This window comes from Odocoileus virginianus, chromosome 8 (genome assembly GCF_023699985.2).
Source record: "Odocoileus virginianus isolate 20LAN1187 ecotype Illinois chromosome 8, Ovbor_1.2, whole genome shotgun sequence".
Lineage (NCBI taxonomy): Eukaryota > Metazoa > Chordata > Mammalia > Artiodactyla > Cervidae > Odocoileus > Odocoileus virginianus.
Window position 1 is genome coordinate 28,486,897 of NC_069681.1, and position 18,874 is coordinate 28,505,770.

General features: G+C 45.8%; 1 protein-coding gene across 2 annotated transcripts in view; it reads left to right on the forward strand.

Annotated features, from left to right (window-relative positions):
• Positions 1-11,059, forward strand: part of EFNB2 (ephrin B2) — a 49,191-nt gene extending 38,132 nt beyond the window's left edge. Inside the window, exons 3-5 of one of the 2 annotated variants that reach the window (XM_020889070.2) lie at positions 3,968-4,060; positions 4,794-4,907; positions 7,374-11,059. In XM_020889070.2, the coding sequence (XP_020744729.1) occupies positions 3,968-4,060; positions 4,794-4,907; positions 7,374-7,762 (596 nt within the window). In that variant the 3' untranslated portion in view covers positions 7,763-11,059. The remainder of the gene's footprint in view (positions 1-3,967; positions 4,061-4,793; positions 4,908-7,373) is intronic. The other variant, XM_070471427.1, reaches the window with a different exon arrangement.
• The last annotated feature ends 7,815 nt before the right edge of the window (positions 11,060-18,874 follow it).

Genomic DNA, 18,874 nt, shown 5'->3' on the forward strand with positions numbered 1-18,874 from the left:
ACTAAGTCTTTTAAAGCTTGTTGGTGACTAGCTGTTGCATCAGAAATCAGAATATTAATCTTGAGGCTTTATTTCAAAGTTCAAGGCCAAAGAAGTCTTTCAGCTATGCTATTTCTCAAGGTTGGGGGGCGGAGGGCAAGGGAGAGCAGGGGACACCTCCAGAATTAGGACCACATGCCCTACACTCCTCGATAAGAAGGTCCTGAGGAAGACAGACATTAGTTTTTACTGTGAGATTAGATGTAAAATAAGTTGAAGTTACTCAAGTTATTTTATAATTGAACTTGCTATGAAGTTTACCTTCTGAAGTTTCCATTGGTACTCACATCTTAAAACAGGGTTTTCCCAGACAGCTTGCATCATTCCTAACTCAGGGCAAAAATCCTTTCATGGTGGAACATATAGCTACTTTTTTTTTTTTTTTTGACCGAGCTGCATGGTTTGTGGGATCTTAATTCCCTGACCAGGGATTGAACAAGGGGCCTCATCAGGGAGAATGCCAAGTCCTAACCACTGGACTGCCAGAGAATTCCTTCTTAACTGTATTTTAAAGTTTAGCCCCCTTTTATTTATTTTTTAAAAGGTTTTATTAGAGTATAGTTGCTTTGCGATGTTGTGTTCATTTCCACTGTACAGCAAAGTATATCAGCTCTGCATACACAAACCTCCCCTCTTGTTTGGATTTCCTTCCCATTTAGGTCACTGAGTGTAGAGTTCCCTGCACTGTACCGTGGAGTATCACCAGCGTATATGTGTCAGGACCTACTGTAAGCGCAGGGAACTCTGCCCATTGTTACGTAGCAGCCTGGATGGGAGGCGAGTTTGGGGGAGAGTGGAAACCTGTAAGGCTGAGTCCCTTCACTCTTCACCTGGAGCTGCCGCCACATTGTTAATCAGCTATACTCTGATACAAAATGAAAAGTTAAAAAAAGCAACAGGGTCTCTGTGTCAATTCCAATCTCCTAATTCATCCCACCCGCCCCCCACTTGGCACCCTTTTAAAAAGCCACATATCGGGGATGCTAAAACAAACGTTAGGAATGAATTTTTCAGTATCTTTCAGTAACTTTGCAACTTCCAAGTGGACTTCGAGCGGAGGGGTGCAGAGTCCAGAGTAGAGAGAAGAACCTTCTGCAGTCATGGTGTTCTGCTCCTGGCCCCCCCACCCCAGCAGTGGCCTTGGCCTCAGGAATTTAGCCAAAGCTGCATCTTCAGGTTTCCTTCTGGGAATCTCCAGGGCTTGAGGCTTTGTTTTTTTTTTTTTTTTCCCTCACCAAGGGATAAAAAAATGTCCACGGTTGGAGATGCAAAGCGGTCTTCTCCCACTACACATTTTCTGCCTGCCGTGTGTAGTCTGTGGATGCTCAATTATAGATTGCTCTTTGAGTTGAATACTTCTGGAGTTCTTTATGTTTAGGGGTTCCTCAGACATCACTCTGAGTAAACCAGAGGGAGCTCTCCACGGAGGCACTGGTATTCAAAAAAGGTACTGACCTATAAATTAAAATCAAAAGAGAAGTCACTCGAGTTATGTGCACCCCTCCTGCATCCAGACTGACAAGGTGGAAGTCAGCTGTAGTTTCTGCCTCTGCAGATGCGGTTCTGAATGTTATTCACCAGTGACTCTTCTCTGCTGTGACTTCCCTATCCTTTCTTGTACTCCTTTATTTTTTTTACTTTTACACCTGAATCTTTGATCTTTTTACATCAAGGTTAAAATAAATAAATCTATATTACTTCCCCTTATCTGTTTTTTTTCTTCTTCTTCTGTGTATCAACCTTCAAATCTTATTTTTATCATTTGTCAGCTCAGTATTAAAGTTTTAGCAAGAAACACTTAGTCATTGAACTTTGCATTGGGGTGCATTTATGTGTGCATGAATTAGAAAAGATGGGAATTCCACTTCAGTTAAGTAACTAAACCTTTGAGACTGTTAGCCAGATAAAGACATCAGCTTTTCACCATTTTTTCTGTATAAAAACATATCCTAAATTTTGAGAAAAATCAGATGAGAAAACTTAAGTGACAGTTATAGCACTGCTCTGATATTGCTCAGAAAGAGTGCCTGCTGACACTTACCCATGCTATTCTAGCCCTTTGGGAAGAAAAGATATTTTGAAATTTAAGCCCAGGTTTGGAAAACACAAAAGGGAAAGAAGACAGAAAATGGAAAGAAAAAATAAAAATTTTTTTAGAGTTGCCAAAGCATGCAAGCTTCTTGGGTATTTGTTCTGACTTATCGGCCAAACATTTTCTCAGTCATCTACAAGAGGATACTATCTACTTTTTACTCTTAAAAAAAAAAATTCTGATGGCAATTTTTGTCCAGTTTCCCAGGAGAAACTCAGTGTCAGCAAGAACAGAAGAGTAAGATATGATTGTGAGCCCGGACTTTAAGGAAGCACTCAGATAAGCAAAGAGATATTTATACACACAAGAGACAGCCATTGTTATTACGGAAAACAGTGAACGTGAAAGTCCGTAACTCAAGAACACAGAAACGAGTCAGCCCAGGCCTCGTTTTCCAGCTCAGATACGCATCCACGCATACATATTTCCACGCACACCTGTCCTGATTTGTCTGCTGCCCTGCCGTTTGGGAAACAAACAGCCCATTAAAAGAATGTCTTTGGATGTATTTTTATCAGGAAGTCTGTCCCCTTTTCAGTGCTTTTAAAAGTATAGAGTTAGTAGGCATGACTTTGGTCATTTGGAAGGGAGAATACTCTGAGGGTCCAGTGGTTAGGAATCTGCGCTTACCATAGGGGCCGCAGATTTGATTCCTGATCAGGGAACTAAGATCCAGAATGCCACACAGCATGACCAAAAAAGGAAAAAAAAGAAAAGGAAAGAGGGAAAAAAAATAGAGAAGGATTTATATGGCAGAATTGGATATGAAACACTTATGTTCCCTGCCCCTTGAACTGTGGAGGAATAGAAATGTCTCAATGTCCACCTTCTTTTCTTGTCTGGAACTTGACCTGTAATTTAAATCCTGTCCCTCAGCAAGTTAGCTAGCATAGCAGCCTGTCTTTTTTCGGCTTTAGTTACAACGCTCTTCAGAGAACTCACTGTCCTAAAGAGATAGACCTTTGTCTTCAAATAGAGTAGGGCATGGACTGTTGAGAAAAAAGAGACACTGAGAATGGTTAAACATCCTGCCTTCCCCTCCTCCTCGAGGTGGAAAGGGAATCGAGCTAGGGGGCCTGAACCAAGTCCTTGCCTTATGTCCCGAGCTGCTCCAGGTGACTCACAGAGCAGTGGGCACGTGTGGGTCCCTCTGTCCATCCAGAGTTCTGCATCAGGGAGTCTGGTTGATGAGTCTGACCAAGGTCGATGGCGGTGGTCAAAGTGCATCCATTCATTTGGGTCGAGTACAAAATGTTAGGAAAACTCCAGAACTGGAAGATGCGAATTCTAGTACAACCTTTTAAGCTCCAGAAAGGCTGGGGAAAGAAAAAGGGGCGTGGGAGTCTCCTCTCTGAGTGTTTATAGAACTTGGACGCTTGACAATCAGGGAGCATCAAGGTAATTGTTCTTGAGGCAGGAAATCAGTAGTAGAGGAAGCAGGTGCTGGGTGATGATTACCGCGGTTTGAAATTACCGTATTTACTGTACTGCTCTTTGGAGGCTGAACTCCAAAATAGTCAGCTTTTGGAAGATGCCGTTCTTTTTATCTACAGACTCAGGTGAAATCCGTTGATTATAAAGGGAGGGGAAAGCGCTTAAGCCCATTGGACACCAGAGGTCATACGTGAAGCAGTGTGGATGACATCCATCGCTCTTTGTTTCTTTATTTTTTTCGTTTTGCCTTTCAGCATCCCATACTTTCAGCAAACCTGTGACTAAGAGTGAATTCTTATTTTCCAAATTGTTTTCAGACATTTCATGTTCATGTAAACTTGGCTTATTGATTTCCTGATTTTTTCTTTATTTTTTTGTTTTGTCCATTTTATTTTTGATCAGCTACATCAAATGGGTCTTTGGAGGGCCTGGATAACCAGGAGGGAGGGGTGTGCCAGACAAGAGCCATGAAGATCCTCATGAAAGTTGGACAAGGTAAAAAACCGTCTGCTGATTCACGGAGCCTCTGATCTGGTTGGGCCCCCAGCTAGTATGGCTGCCCCCAGGGCTGCGCACACGCGCCTCCACTCACTCTTCACCTTAGTTTCCAAAGCAAACCTTTCAGCGCACCTCGAGCCACTGATCGACTTCCTTAAGTTGATGCAGCCCACTTCTTTTTATTGGAGACACTTCTAAAAGTTGAGGTCAGCCAGGTTCAGTGTCTATGGCCATGTCTGTATCTGAAGATAAAATTTTCCTTCTTCAAAGCAAAACACCCCCTTTGGTTCACACTTAAAATATCCAGAATGCAAATTAAAGTTTCTGCCATTTTGCCCATTTCTGCCTCTTGTCTACGGAAAACTTGTGTTCACTGAGCCTTTTCACAAGAGATGGCCTCTTGTGCAGAGAGAATTATTCTTCTAATTAGAAATTGGGGTAGTAGTCAGTCAACTCGCTCAGTTAAATTAAAATGTCATCTGCAATGTTCTGCCTGCCAAATGCAAGAATCCCTATAGTTTCCACAGATGGCCTCACTAGCTAAACCTCTGAAGTAACTAGTAGAACCGTTGTGCTTTCAAACGAAAATTATATTCTTGCATCTCACAGTACTTTGCATAAAGAATCTTATGTTCATTGCTATTCGTGCCTCTTGAGATTTAGATCCTGCTCCTAAAGGTAGATCCTGTCAGATCTCTGTGCTGTAAGTAACTGCTTGTTTTTCATGTAGATGCAAGTTCCGCTGGGTCAACCAGGCATAATGATCCAACGAGACGGCCAGAATTCGAAGCTGGTACAAATGGAAGAAGTTCAACAACAAGTCCCTTTGTCAAACCAAATTCAGGTACAGCAGCGTGACTCGTGTGTGTCTAGCCTGCGTGGACCGCTCTTACTGTGTATCACACTTATGGTGTCACACTCGGGGGAGTACCAGAGCGCGGGTACTTCTGCCCCAGAACATACTTGTTCTTCCCGCAGTCAGTAATCTTTGCTCTCAGTTAGTTGTTATTAATTACCCAATCAGAATACAATAATTCACTGCCACAAAAGTCTTAGATTTAAGAGAGCAGAATCCATCAAATGTAAGTGCCAATTATTAGCACTGCTCTTTCAGATCAAAGTTATTTTCATTGGCTGACACTTTATCACGCTGGTTGCAACACTAGCTTCAAGCCGGTGTTAATGTATATATAATTAAAGCTCTAATGCCTCATCTAATTATATCTAATCCACAGAGAGCCTGATTGATCCTCTTCTGCATTTAAGATGGTAACGTCTTAAAATATTGCACAATGCTACATTTTTCAGGTGGTTCCGTCAGTTTTATTTTTCTTTCCATGAATTCAGTGTAAAATGAGATATTAAAGGGAGTCCTGGCAAAAGTTTAGAATACTGGATAAAACTGACTGTTGTGTAACTTCGCTTTTTTTAGCAGTCTTTGAGCAAATAGCTATGTGTTTGTTACCACTCGAATGAACTTGTTATGTGGTGGTCGCTGAGCAGACGTCAGCCGTTCCGTATTAAAGATCCGCACGTCTGGTTGGTAGTCGCGCGAATTTAGCCTCTGTAGCAATATTCCATCTCTTTCCAAGCGTCAAGGAGGGAAGTTGTTATTTCTAACTTTCAATGACAAGATGTGTCAAATTCTTATGACAAACTGATAAATGGATAATATAATGATGCCAGGCAGTTTTTTAATGCCTAACATTTGGGTTGGCAGTCTGTTCCGTGTGAGAGTTTCTACTGCCTTCCAGATATATTTTAAGTGTAAATCAAGTAATACAAACTAGTTACGGTTTGAACGTTTTCCCAGGCCCCATCCCTCTTCGCGAGCGCTCCCGCCATTCTGCGGGTAGGCGGGGCTTGTCCTTCATGACAGGCGGTTTGGAGCATAGGCGGGGCTTGCCTTTAATGACAGGTGGGTTGGACGGTAGGCGGGGCTTGCCTTTAATGACAGGTGGTTTGGACGGTAGGCGGGGCTTGCCTTTAATATCAGGTGGTTTGGACGGTAGGCGGGGCTTGCCTTTAATGACAGGTGGTTTGGACGGTAGGCGGGGCTTGCCTTTAGTGACAGGTGGGTTGGGTGGTAGGCGGGGCTTGCCTTTAATGACAGGTGGTTTGCAGGATAGGCGGGGCTTGTCCTTAATGACAGGCGATTTGGAGATTCCCACCGAAAACTTGGTACAAGAGCGGGGCCGCCTGAGCGGCAGACGCCGACCTGAAGACCGGCCACTTGCTTTCCTGCGCCCTGTGGTGGCTGCAGGCTGGCTGACCTGGGCTGAGACATAGGGCAAGATCAAGAGCTGCCTGTCACAGCCCATTCTCGCGGCTGATGGACGATGATGTATGGAGGGAAAGGAAGCAGTCTGGAAGCAGCATCAAAGCCCCACCTGGAGTCCCGTCTCCCCCCCCAGGGCTGGCTTCTGCCGTTTGCATTTAGCTGTTTGTTTGTTTAACTGAAGTACAGAAGTGGCTCATTGGTTAAAAAAAAAAAAAAAAAATCTGCCTGCCAATGCAGGAGATAGAGATTCAATCCCTGCATCAGGAAAATCCCTTGGAGAAGGAAATGGTAACTCATTCCAGTATTCTTGCCTGGGAAATCCCATGGACAGAGGAACCTGGTGGGTTACAGTCCATGGGGTCGGAAAAGACTCACACGACTTAGTGACTAAACAAAACGTAATTTACCATGTCGTGTTAGTTTCAAGTGTATAGCACAGTGTCCAGGTATGCATATATAGTCTTTTTCAGATTCTTTTCCTTTATAAGTTATTACAAAATACTGAGTGTCATTCCCTGGGCTATCCGTAGTTCTTTTATTGTATTGTTAGTTGCTCAGTGGTGTCTGATGCTTTGCAGCCCCTTGGACTGCAGCCCATTAGGCTCCTCTATCCATGGGATTCTTCAGGGAAGAATACTGGAATGGGTTGCCATTTCCTTCTCCAGGGGATCTTCCCGGATCCAGGGATGGAACCCGGGTCTTCTGCATTGCAGGCAGATTCTTTACCTTCTTAGTCACCAGGGAAGCCCACAGTAGGTCCTTGTTGGTTTTCTAATTTATATATATAGTAGTGGTTGGTCAATTCCAATTTTCTGATTTACCCTTGCATTTGGCTAATAAACGAGGTGATTGGTTTACCAGAGTCTAGCTGCCAGGGAAGTGTTTGGCCCCCCGCTGAGTTTTCCCACTTGGGCACACCCCCCCCTCACCCCCAGCAGCGCTCAAGAACCACCCCCCCCCACCCCACCCCCACCCCCCGCCCAGCGGTGACTCTTCTGACCGCTCTCCCTGTCCCCATCCTCCCCACAGGTTCCAGCACAGACGGTAGCAGCGCCGGACATTCTGGGAGCAATATCCTCGGTTCCGAAGTGGCCTTATTCGCAGGGATAGCTTCAGGATGCATCATCTTCATCGTCATCATCATCACGCTGGTGGTCCTGCTGCTCAAGTACCGCCGGCGACACCGCAAGCACTCGCCGCAGCACACGGCCACGCTGTCGCTGAGCACGCTGGCCACGCCCAAGCGCGGCGGCAACAACAACGGCTCGGAGCCCAGCGACATCATCATCCCGCTAAGGACCGCGGACAGTGTCTTCTGCCCCCACTACGAGAAGGTCAGCGGGGACTACGGGCACCCGGTGTACATAGTCCAGGAGATGCCCCCGCAGAGCCCGGCGAACATTTATTACAAGGTCTGAGCCTCGGCGGTGCCTTCGCTTCCGGAGGAAACTTACTGTCCCCGCTGCTGCCCGCCGAGGGTCCGAGACCCCCTGTGTCTGCGACGGACTGACGCGCAGCGGGGAGCGGGGACACCCCTTCTCGGAAGAGCCCCGTGGAGTTGGACAGCCTTCTAGTCTGTAGCGTTTCGGCCGCGGTGGCGTCGGCCGTCGGAAGACTCGCGTAGAAGATGCGCGCGCGCGCCCCGCCCCTCTCCTCCTCCGGGTACCACTGGGTACCACGAGCGCCCGCGCCCGCGGGCCTCCGCAGGAGCCGGGAGACCGAGCGGCTGGTGGGCGGGAGCGAGAGCTGGGAGCATCCCAGGCCCCTGGGTCGCCGGGCCTGGCGGGGCCGCCCTCTGCCTGGGGCGTGACCCCGACCCCCCACTCCTGAGCTGCACCCCGGACTTGTCTTGTCGCACAGACTCTGGCTGCGTGAGGCCTTGGGCGGCCGCTGGCTTCTCGTCTTCACTGTTGCACACGCTCTGTCATCCAGGGCTCTGCAGGCCTTCACCAGAGATTCCCTCCCCACGCCACACTCGCATCACTCATGGGACATTAACGCTGGGCGTCTCCTACTCCATCCTTTTGCAGCAACAGCCGCAGCGGAAGGGGTCATACGTTGATAAGAATGGCGTTTGCGGGTAAAAGGAGCCTTCCAGCTCGATGCTCGGCTGTCAGCCCAGGAAGACGAGGAGTTTCGTGAGAAGGAGTTTCGTGGGGGGAGACGCAAACGCTGTCTGCAAAGGCGGTTCCGTGCTGCCGCCTCTGAAACAAGATTTGGGAAGGGAAAGCCCCAATTAGCACAGCACTTTGGTTCTGCTAAGATTTTTTAAGAGGCAAGTAGGAGACACAACGACACTCACAGTAGATTAGGGTGCATTTGAAGGAATCACTCTTATCAAATAGCAATGCACAGGAAAAAGAAAGAAATAGTCCCTCTCTAGCCGGGTGGAACAAAGGGGCATTGATGGTAGAGGACCAGGCTTGGAGAGAAGGGTGATTCGGGCAGGACTTTCTTGGTACTGGCAATAGACGTGCAGCTGTGAAGCTGCAGGGAGGCCGTCGGTCTGCTTTGGATGTTATTTAAAGCGGACCCAGCTGCTATACTTATCACATTTTATTAACACAGGGAGAGCCTTTAGCAGAGAGCCAAATCTGACCTAGCAGTTTAAAAAGCCAAAGGTCACACGGGCTGTAATTCCATCATCATTGACATTATTAAGGCATCTTCATATCCTTAAGGAAGGTCAGATCCCCCCGCCCCCCCATCGCCCCTCCCCTGCCGCCCCCCTCATCGCGCCTTGTGACACTTTGGTTGACGGCGGTGCCGTCCTGGCCTGGGGCCGCGGGGTGGGTGCTGAGCGAGACTGCGGTCCCTGGTACCGTGTCTGGGTGAGACACACGGCAACCCTCCTAGGAGTCCTGAGGACCCAAACGATGATGCCGAGGGGGACGGAAGGTAGGATGTGTTTATAATAGGTATATAGAACACAAGGGATATAAAGTGAAAGAGTTTTACTAATATATATTTTAAGATTGCACACAATCCACACCAGAAGATGTGAAACTCATTTGTGACGATTAAGTGGTCTCAATCGCTCCGTGGTTTTTTGTTTTGTTTTGTTTTAATTGGACTGCTACTTCTGGGAAAAACGACATTACTCCAAAAATAACAATAATAGGAGCAAACACAAAAATAACCAAGTCCTCTGAAGGCATGTCACGTCACCATAGATTAGGAAGTGCAAGCCCCAAATACCAGGAAATCAGTGTTCACTGCATCGTGTTTTCAACAATGAGAAGATGTGCTGGCCTTTAGTTTCTGTGCTGTGTTTTCCCTCGCCTCATGGGCTGAAGTGTTCGCTAGAATCCACCGGGTCACGTCGAGGGGGCTTCAGCTGAAAGTTCAGCCTGACCCCCTTCCTTCCTCTCTCCCCCCTCCCCTCGCCCCTTCCCTGCTGGGAAAAGAAGCGAGTAAACAGGAAACCTACTTTTTATGTGCTATGCAAAACAGACATCTTTAACATAGTCCTGTTACTATGGTAACACTTTGCTTTCTGAATTGGGAGAAAAAAAAAAGAAATGAAGCAACAGCATTTTTAAGGTTCTCAAACCTCCAGTGGATACCTGCAAAAATGAGTTGTCACAGAAATTCTTCTATTTCCTGAACCTGAAAATGATGTTGGTCCAAAGTGCGTGTGTGTGTGTGTGAGTGGGTGTGTGGTATACATGTGTACATATATGTATAATATATATCGACAGTATATATTATATATATCTATATCATAGTTCTGTGGAAGGTTGCCATGGTGACCAGCCACAGTACATATGTAATTCTTTCCATCACCCTGGCCTCTCCTGTTACGTGCATTCATACAAGGTTTTCTTGTAAGCCATCGAAAATTGACCTTTAGGATGGGGGAGAGGGGAAAGAAGGGGAAAAAGGGGAAACAGTCTGATTTTAATGCAGTCAAAGGTGCGTCACCAGTTGGCTACATTTTGAGGATGTGCTGAACTGTGAAAGAAATCAGATGAGTTGATGAAGAGTTGCCTGCAAGCAGTTGACAAGTAGTCTGCGTGTCTGTTTGGTGTGTGGTGCAGAATATGACAATCTACCAACTGTCCCTTTGTCTGAAGTTGGTTCAGCTTTGGAAAGTTACTGTAAATGCCTTCCTTGTATTCTCATCCCTAGTCACCTGACTTTGGAATTTGCACCATAATGTTTAAGTGAAGATGCTGTAAATAAGTTCAGATTTTACTGTATATGGATTTGGGGTGTTACAGTAGCCTTATTCACCTTTTTAATAAAAATACACATGAAAAACAAGACAGAAATGGCTTTTCTTACCCAGATTGTGTACATAGAGCAATGTTGGTTTTTTATAAAGTCTAAGCAAGATGTTTTGTATAAAATCTGAATTTTGCAATGTATTTAGCTACAGCTTGTTAAACGGCAGTGTCATTCCCCTTTGCACTGTAATGAGGAAAAAAAAATGGTATAAAAGGTTGCCAAATTGCTGCATATTTGTGCCGTAATTATGTACCATGAATATTTATTTAAAATTTCGTTGTCCAATTTGTAAGTAACACAGTATTATGCTTGAGTTATAAATATTTTTTCTTTCCTTTGTTTTATTTTGATAGCCTGTCATAGGTTTTTTGATCTGCTTTAGTTCCACATTGCAGTTAGCCCCCAGCCAATGAAGTCACGTTCCAAACCTGTTTCAAACTGAATTTGTTCTTAAAAAAATAAAATATTTTTTTCCTATGGAAAAAGCGCCTTCAAAGTATTTTCCTTTCCTGCTTGTTTTCTTTTCCTTTGGCTTTCTTTTTTGTTGGTTATTTTAATTTGCCTCCCATGTTTCTCTGTGATTGCAGTTACCCAAACCCTTCTGCCCACAGGCGTGCACGCGCCCATTTTTCAAACCAGGCGGTGCGCACGATGTAAAGGCTCATCTTGCCCCACACTGGTGCATGAACCCCTTGGCTTCCCTGTAAAACTTTTGATCTCACGTTTTAGTATCAAGTTTTATATGGTCTCCTCTTCATCCTGAGCACTTTGACCTGCACAGTGTGAAAACAGCCGTAAGAAGAAGAGAGACTTTTTTTTTTTAGAAGAGAGACTTTTAAAAAATATTTTTGTTTATTTATTTGGCTGCACTGGGTGTTGGGTGTGGCTCACAGGACCTTTCGTTGCAGCGTGGGCACTCTTAGTTGAAGCAAGTGGAATCAGGTTCCCTGACCAGGGATCAAGTCGGAACTGAAATGAAGTGAAAGTCACTCAGTCGTGTCCGACACTTGCGACCCCATGGCCTGTAGCCCGCCAGGCTCCTCTGTCCATGAGATTCTCCAGGCAAGAATACTGGAGTGGGTTGCCATTTCCTTCTCCAGGGGATCTTCCCCACCCAGGGATTGAACCCCAGTCTCCTGCATTGCAGTCAGATTCTTTGCCGACTGAGCTATGGGGGACACCCATCACTTACCTGGAACCGGAGCCCCCTGCATTAGGAGAACAGAGTCTTAGCCAGCCCCTGGACCACCAGGAAAGACCCAGAAGAAGGACTTTTATGCCAACCTTAGTTCCGGATTGATCTGGTTTCCATTCAAACAGAGCAGTTTGCTTCCCTTTCCTTCACAAAATAATCCCAGGAGGAGGGAAACAGTCAAATGTTCTTTGTGAAAACGTAGCAAGGGTGAAAGCGAGTGTTGTGATGCCGGACAGAGGCCAGTAGTGAGTTTAGCTTTAGCCCTGCTTGCTGTGTGCCTCCTGGGAAAGGTGCCTGCTGCCTGAGTGTCTTACCCGATCCTGTGGTCTTTGAGGTCTTAGGATTGATCATCAGACCCCCATGTGGTCATCCTTCAATTTCTGAGGGCAGAGCTGTGGTCAAGCCAGAAGGCGACTGGCTGCCACAAAGGGCTCAGCTCTCCAGTTACGCTGGGACTATGCAGTGCGTGAGCGTTCAGTTTCTCGGTCGTGTCTGACTCTGCGTGACCCCCTGGCCTGCAGCCCACCAGGCCCCTCTGTTCATGGTCTTTCCCGGGCAAGATTACTGGAGTGAGTGGCCAGGACTCCAGAGCCTCACTGGAGTGAGACCCTCCAGGGGATCTTCCTTGCCCAGGGATCGAACCTACGTCTCCTGCACTGGCAGGCGGTTTCTTTAGCACCGAGCCATCTCGGAAGCCCTCACTGGCTGTATTAACTCTGGTTGATCCTTGCCTTAAGGAGTGAAGCCTTTTAGGTTGAGAGGATGAGAAGGGGCCCCTGAAGTAAGGAGCCAGAGATCGTTGCAGCCCACGGTGATTTGCCCCAGACCACGGCCGCAGCAGAAGAAGAATCCGAGTGTTTCAGTAGTCAGGAAAGTCTGCGTCTGCAGCCTTGGCCCCGCAGACTTGGACTAAAGGCGTGTTTGTCGAGTAAATGCTCTCTTTCCAAAAACCGGAAACAAAATTCTCCGGAGGCCCACAGTTTCAGGTGGTGCTTGAATAGTAGCTTCATCTTCCCGATCAGGTTATTGCACTGCCCCTCCAGTGCAAATCCAAGATTCGGGCACAGTTTACAGCCATGTCCCCCACCTGAATGCTCAACCCCAATCACAAATGATTAGTGTGAGTAAAAGAAATCAATAACAAAATACTGTGTTTTCAACTTAGCGTTGTGACCTCTGACACAGTTTCAATGATCACATGCATAGTACTATTTTTGCCACTTTGTTTTTGAAACCATCCTTTCCAAACTAAGTCAGCCTCAACTGAGAAAAGTAAAATGTGCCCAACAGTTATTGTTCTTCTGGATCAGAGAGAAGGAATGTTGCACACAGAAACGCCTCACAGAGGCTGCAAAAGCAGGAGCCCTGCGTCCTGTTTGAAAGGTAAGCCCGAGGCTGCGACTTCCCCGCCTTGTGTCCCCAAGTGTTGTCCGGCCAGCTGACGACTCTTCGGAACGACTCTCATGGTTGTCCGTCTCCTTTTTGGTAAAGCAGCTGTCCATTCAAACCCTGTGATAAAGGCCCACAGTGGAAATGAGAAAAAAAATGAAATAAAAGATCAGTCTCCGGCCGTGCGGCTTGGTGTCAGTCTGTGGCCCCAGCCCAGAGAAGAATCTGGGGAAGAAGAAAAATTAAATAAAATTCAGAGGAATAAGACTGACTGCTAATGTTCGTAGAAAAGACTGATTACCTCCGTTTGGTTGGGTAGAAAACAGGTCTTCAGGTGGCTCAACGGGAGGCAAAATTGCTCCTGCATCCAAAAGCCCAGGATGGTCTTCTGTTCCTGTTTTCAGTGAATTTGGGATAATGTTTGTGATATTTACACAACAGATGCCCTTGATGACACAATTTCTGTATTTCCTAAATATCTCCTCTTTCTGTATTTCCTACCTCATATTTCCAGGTAGTGAAGCATTTATCAATGATTGAGGGGATGTTAAAATATTATCTTTTTTTTCTAGCAAAGTACAGATAGATGAATTCACTTTTTAGTGATGGAAGTGTGCCCCCAAAGCTGAAAATGTATTCACTTCAAGGTTTTTATACCGTGGTAAATGAACTAACAGACTCTCTTAGAAATAATTCCTCACATGAAGCTAATTATATTTGTGTGTATATATATATATATTTTTTTTTTTTTTCAAGAGGGGGGTATTCACTGGTGGCTCAGACAGTAAAGAATCTGCCCGCAATGCAGGAGACTTGGGTTCGATCCCTGGGTTGGGAAGATCCCCTGGAGAAAGAAGTAGCAACCCACTCCAGGGTTCTTGCCTGGAGAATCCCATGGACAGAGGAGCCTGGTGGGCTACAGTCTTAGGAGGTTGCAGAGAGTCGGGCACAACTGAGCAACAAATACACACACACATTTAAAAAAACAACCGAACTCCTCAAAAAAATCTCTACAGACATAAGTGTGTGACCTGAGAAATAAGGATACCCGCACAGTTCATGGACAATTGTAGATAGTCGATAAATGTGTCAAATGAATGAAAGTAAGAGCTGGCTTCCTGCTCTGTCTCTGCTGCCACTGACTCCATGGCCTTTGAGCGAATTGCTTTGTGCTCTGCGCCCCAGCGGCCTCACCTGTAAAGTGAGAGGGCGTGTCTCCAACACACTGAAGGTCGCTTTCAGCTTTTTACAGGATTTGCAGCAAAGCTGTCAGTCTTCTGTACAAAGGGATCTCAATGCAAGCTCCTATTTATCCTGGCATCCCACAGGCAGCGCTCTGAAGACTGTGGCAGTCAAACTCCACCCCCCTTGGGGCTGCACTTGACCGTTCCCCCCGCCGCAGTCAAGAGTCCACCTCCGGCTCTGAGCTCAGCAGCTCGCCACCCCTTCCTGCCATTAAAACTCAGAAAGATCCAACCTCTGACAATCTCACACACTGATTGAACTGGGAGCCCTGCTCTTGTGTGTTCAGCCTTTTAGCCATAATTTTTAAGAACAGGCACATCTCAGAGATAGTTGGAGTTTGGTTCCGGACCAAAACAAAGTAAATACTGCAATAAAGGCAAGTCACATGAGTTTTTTGACTTTCCAGTGCATATAAAAAAGTTATACTTACACTATACTGTAGTCTAGCACCAATGGCCCAGTGGTAAAGAATCTGCCTGCATTGCAGGAGAAGCAGAAGATGAAGGTTCGATCCCTGGGTCAGGAAGATCCCTTGGAGGAGGGCATGGCCACGCACTCTGGTATTCTTGCCTGGACAATCCCACTGACAGAGGAGCCTGGTGGGCTACAGTCTGTGGGGTTGCAAAGAGTTGGACATGACTGAAGTGACTGAGCATGCACACACATAATCTAGTAAGTGTGCCATAGCATTGTTTTTTAAAATGTACAGACCTTAATTTTTTAAATTGTTTTATTGCTAAAAAATGCCAAAACAATTACAGCAGTAACATCAAAGATCACTGACCACAGATCACCATAAAAAATATAATCATAATAAAAAAGTTTGAAATATTGCAAGAATTACCAAAATGTAACACAGAGTCACCAAGTGAGAAGATGCTGTTGGAAAAATATTTCCAACAGACGTGCTGACTACAGGGTTGGCCCAAATCTTCAATTTGATTTAAAAAGAAAAAAAAGGCAATCAAGCTAAGCTCAGTAAAACAAGGCATGCCTGTAAATCTTTTTTTTTTTTTCTTTATTTAAAAACATTGTCAGGTCACTCTGAGCAGGCTCCCAGCTTCTATTTAAAGATTTCACTAGGGGCCAGGCAACGTGGTAGCGATTGGCCATGTTCTTTTCCACCAGTTAACTGAGCCCAAGTTCACTTTGATTTCCTTGTACTTGAGATTAACTTGCTCAGTATTTCATTCTTTCCGTCCTGGTTGCTGGAACACATCTTTATTATTAATATCTCCTTTTTGATTTACACCTCTGATTCTGTAGTCTGTGGCAGAGAATTACCTAACTGAAGAACATCTTTTGGTTGTTAAGAGCACTATTATTCCCTAAGTATCATTCATGCATAATAAAGACATCACAGGTTTTGTGTGTTTTGTTTTTAAACCCATCCGCGACTCTATCTTTAAAAACTCAAGAACAGTAGAGGAGATAATGGTCGTCAAAGAAAACTGCTTAAAATTGACTGAAATCTGAAGATGCCTTTGAGGTGTATCATTTTTGTACAGTAGCCTCATTAAGGCAACATGAAAGGGAGACCAAAAAGTGGTCGAGAATAATGTCTGGCTCCAGGACATATCAGGTGGGAAAAGTAACAGGAACACTACAGGAAAATTTCCTGCGACAGTTCTCATTTGAGTCTAAAAGATTTTTGGTCCCTTTGTCATCCTGGCAATCTGCATATTGTTCAAGATGCTGAGAAGTCTGTAAGAGGTTTCTACAAACATCACCGCAAATTTCTTTGTTTTACATGTGTCATTTACTGTGTTTGGGTTTCTTCACATCCTTCTGATGAAGTGTCATTTGCCTGAGAGAATGCATACAACTCCCACAACTGGGGACACCTGTCTGGAGCTTCTGGTTCCTTGCAGGATTCCCCTCCCCACTCCCCCCGACCCCCAACCCGCCCCCGCCGCCCTGCTCCAGGCAAAGTGCATAGCTGTTCCTTCCTCCTCTGAGGCCAGTCATCTGAAAGTGGGTTTTTTGGAACACTCACTCATAAGGTTTAACTTAATTCTGTGCATCCCATTTTGATGTGTAGGTTATAAAACACAACAGATCAAAACCTATTATCTCTGTAGCTTATCTGGAGTGAATACTTAGAGATTAGCAGATAATCATGACATAGAAACAGAATTGGCAGTGACTTCAGCATCCTCAGAGAGATCCTTTTTATTGGACTGGTCCCAGATGATAACAAGGGGCCCAGTAGACTCTACACAAGTCTAGAAGCTTCTGTCCACTGAACACACCCACACACACACATTTAACTTGTCCACTTACCCATCACGAATCTATTTAACACTTAATATATGCCAGGTGGGGCCCTAAGCCTTGGAAATGACGACATGAATCAGAAGATTCCTCCTGTTAGGGAGCTCAGAGTCCAGTCAGCAATTCAAAACTTTCACAAATAAAAATGAAGCATCTCAAACACGTGTAAAGAGGGGAGTAACAACTCTAATAACCACTCTATGATTTATTCCCAGAGCATCTTTTGTAAGAAGTATTTGTCCATTAGCAGCCTATGTCTTTGTTACTGTGGGTTACATTTCTTTCCTTTTAAATCTTTCATTACATATATGCCAACGGGCTGGTTCAGATGCTAAATTTAGTGTAACGTTTCTTCAAAACATCTTCAGAGTCTGCCTCAAGCGCCTGCCTCTGGCCTTAAAGGGCAAATCAAAACGTTTCCAATTGGTTTCCAGCCCACATTACAATGTGTATGTGTATTTGAAAGACTGTTTCTTGGCTATAATTGGTAGTTTTCTTGTAGCTAGTTCTGAGGAAAGAATTGCAGAGAGCTCTCTGTCTGCTAACAGTAGTTAGCGCTGAGCTCAAAAACAGCAGGAAAAAAAATGAAGTCTGAGTATCTGGGATGCTTGCCAGACTGACCTCCAGAGTTTCTTGCAGCAGAAGGTTTTTAGCAGAGCAGACACAGGCCTCCTCCTGTTGAGACCAGGGCTCTGCCTTTTAACTTCTCTCCTTGTAATGGAGAGAAGAAAAGATAACCACCGACTCCTTTAATTCTCTTGCACAGATCTCACTGTCATCAATGACACGTCACACATGGATTCCTCCATGCTGTGGTCAGGAAAAGACAAGATTGTACCACGCGTGTTCTTTCTAGGAGCACGTGTGTCAGATTCAAAGAGGAAGTTACCGTTCGTCTTGTCGGACGATGGAAGGTAGCCCGTGATGGTTACTTTTCTCCTGCTCCCTCGGCTCTGTGCCGTGGGGACGGGGTTTGGCTGGATCGGATTGCTGAATGTGGGAAACGCCGCAGTTTGAGTGGAACGCCACGGGTAAGAGTCTGTGTGTAACATCCTTCGGGATGCGGAGAGAGGCCGCCAGCCATGGGATGGCAGCTTCGCTGCCTCCCCGAGGGTGTCCTGAGGGACACACCTTCTCGTAAGTCACCACCACCTCAAGGATGCAGGAGAGAATGAGTTAACCGTCACTGGGCTTTTCATCCCCCTGCATTGTTCTTAAGTCTCCTTTAGGTTGACTTGAAGAATAGATTCCAGAAAACGGTTTGATATAAGGCAACCGAAGTTTTCAAGCAGCATCTCCAGCCAAGAAGGTACCATGATTATGACAGCGACAAAGCAGTTGGAAGAGTCTCATTACCCTTACCAAGGTTTCCCAGCTTCTTCTCCTAGGCCTGAACAGAAATCCTTTCAGAGAGCTCCTTCCATCAGACCATGGTCTCCACTCTTTCTGTGATGTGTCTTGATTTCAGATTTTGATGCCTGATTTCTGATGTTTTAATACGGCAACCTGTGAACGCGGCCTACATCAGGAAGACGGGAGATCTCTGAAGCTCTCTGTCCTAAAGTGCTAAGCTTTTTAATCATTTCATTTTCCTTAGCTTTTTACCTTGAAAATCCTCAGATATACAGAAAAACTGAAAGACCAGAACAGTAAACTGCCATGGATCTACCACGCAGATTCAACAATTCACATTTTGCACATAAGTGTGTGTTCTGTGGCCACGTGTGTGTGCGCGTGCACACGATTCTTTGGCTAAAACATTTGAAAGTGGTTATAGACTTCAGGCAGAGAAGGCAGTGGCACCCCACTCCAGTACTCTTGCCTGGAGAATCCCATGGACGGAGGAGCCTGGTAGGCTGCAGTCCATGGGGTCGCTAAGCAGACACGACTGAGCGACTTCACTTTCACTTTTCACTTTCACACATTGGAGAAGGAAATGGCAACCCACTCCAGTGTTCTTGCCTGGAGAATCCCAGGGACGGAGGAGCCTGGTGGGCTGCCGTCCATGGGGTCGCACAGAGTCAGACACGACTGAAGCGACTTAGCAGCAGCTGAGCAGCACAGACCTCAGGACATTTCCTTTCACCTCTCAGCATCTAAGAAGAGAGCAACCTGGGACCTCCCTGGAGGTCCAGGGGTTAAGACTCCGAGCTTCCAGTGCAAGGGTTGTGGGTTTGATCCCTGGTCAGGGAACTAA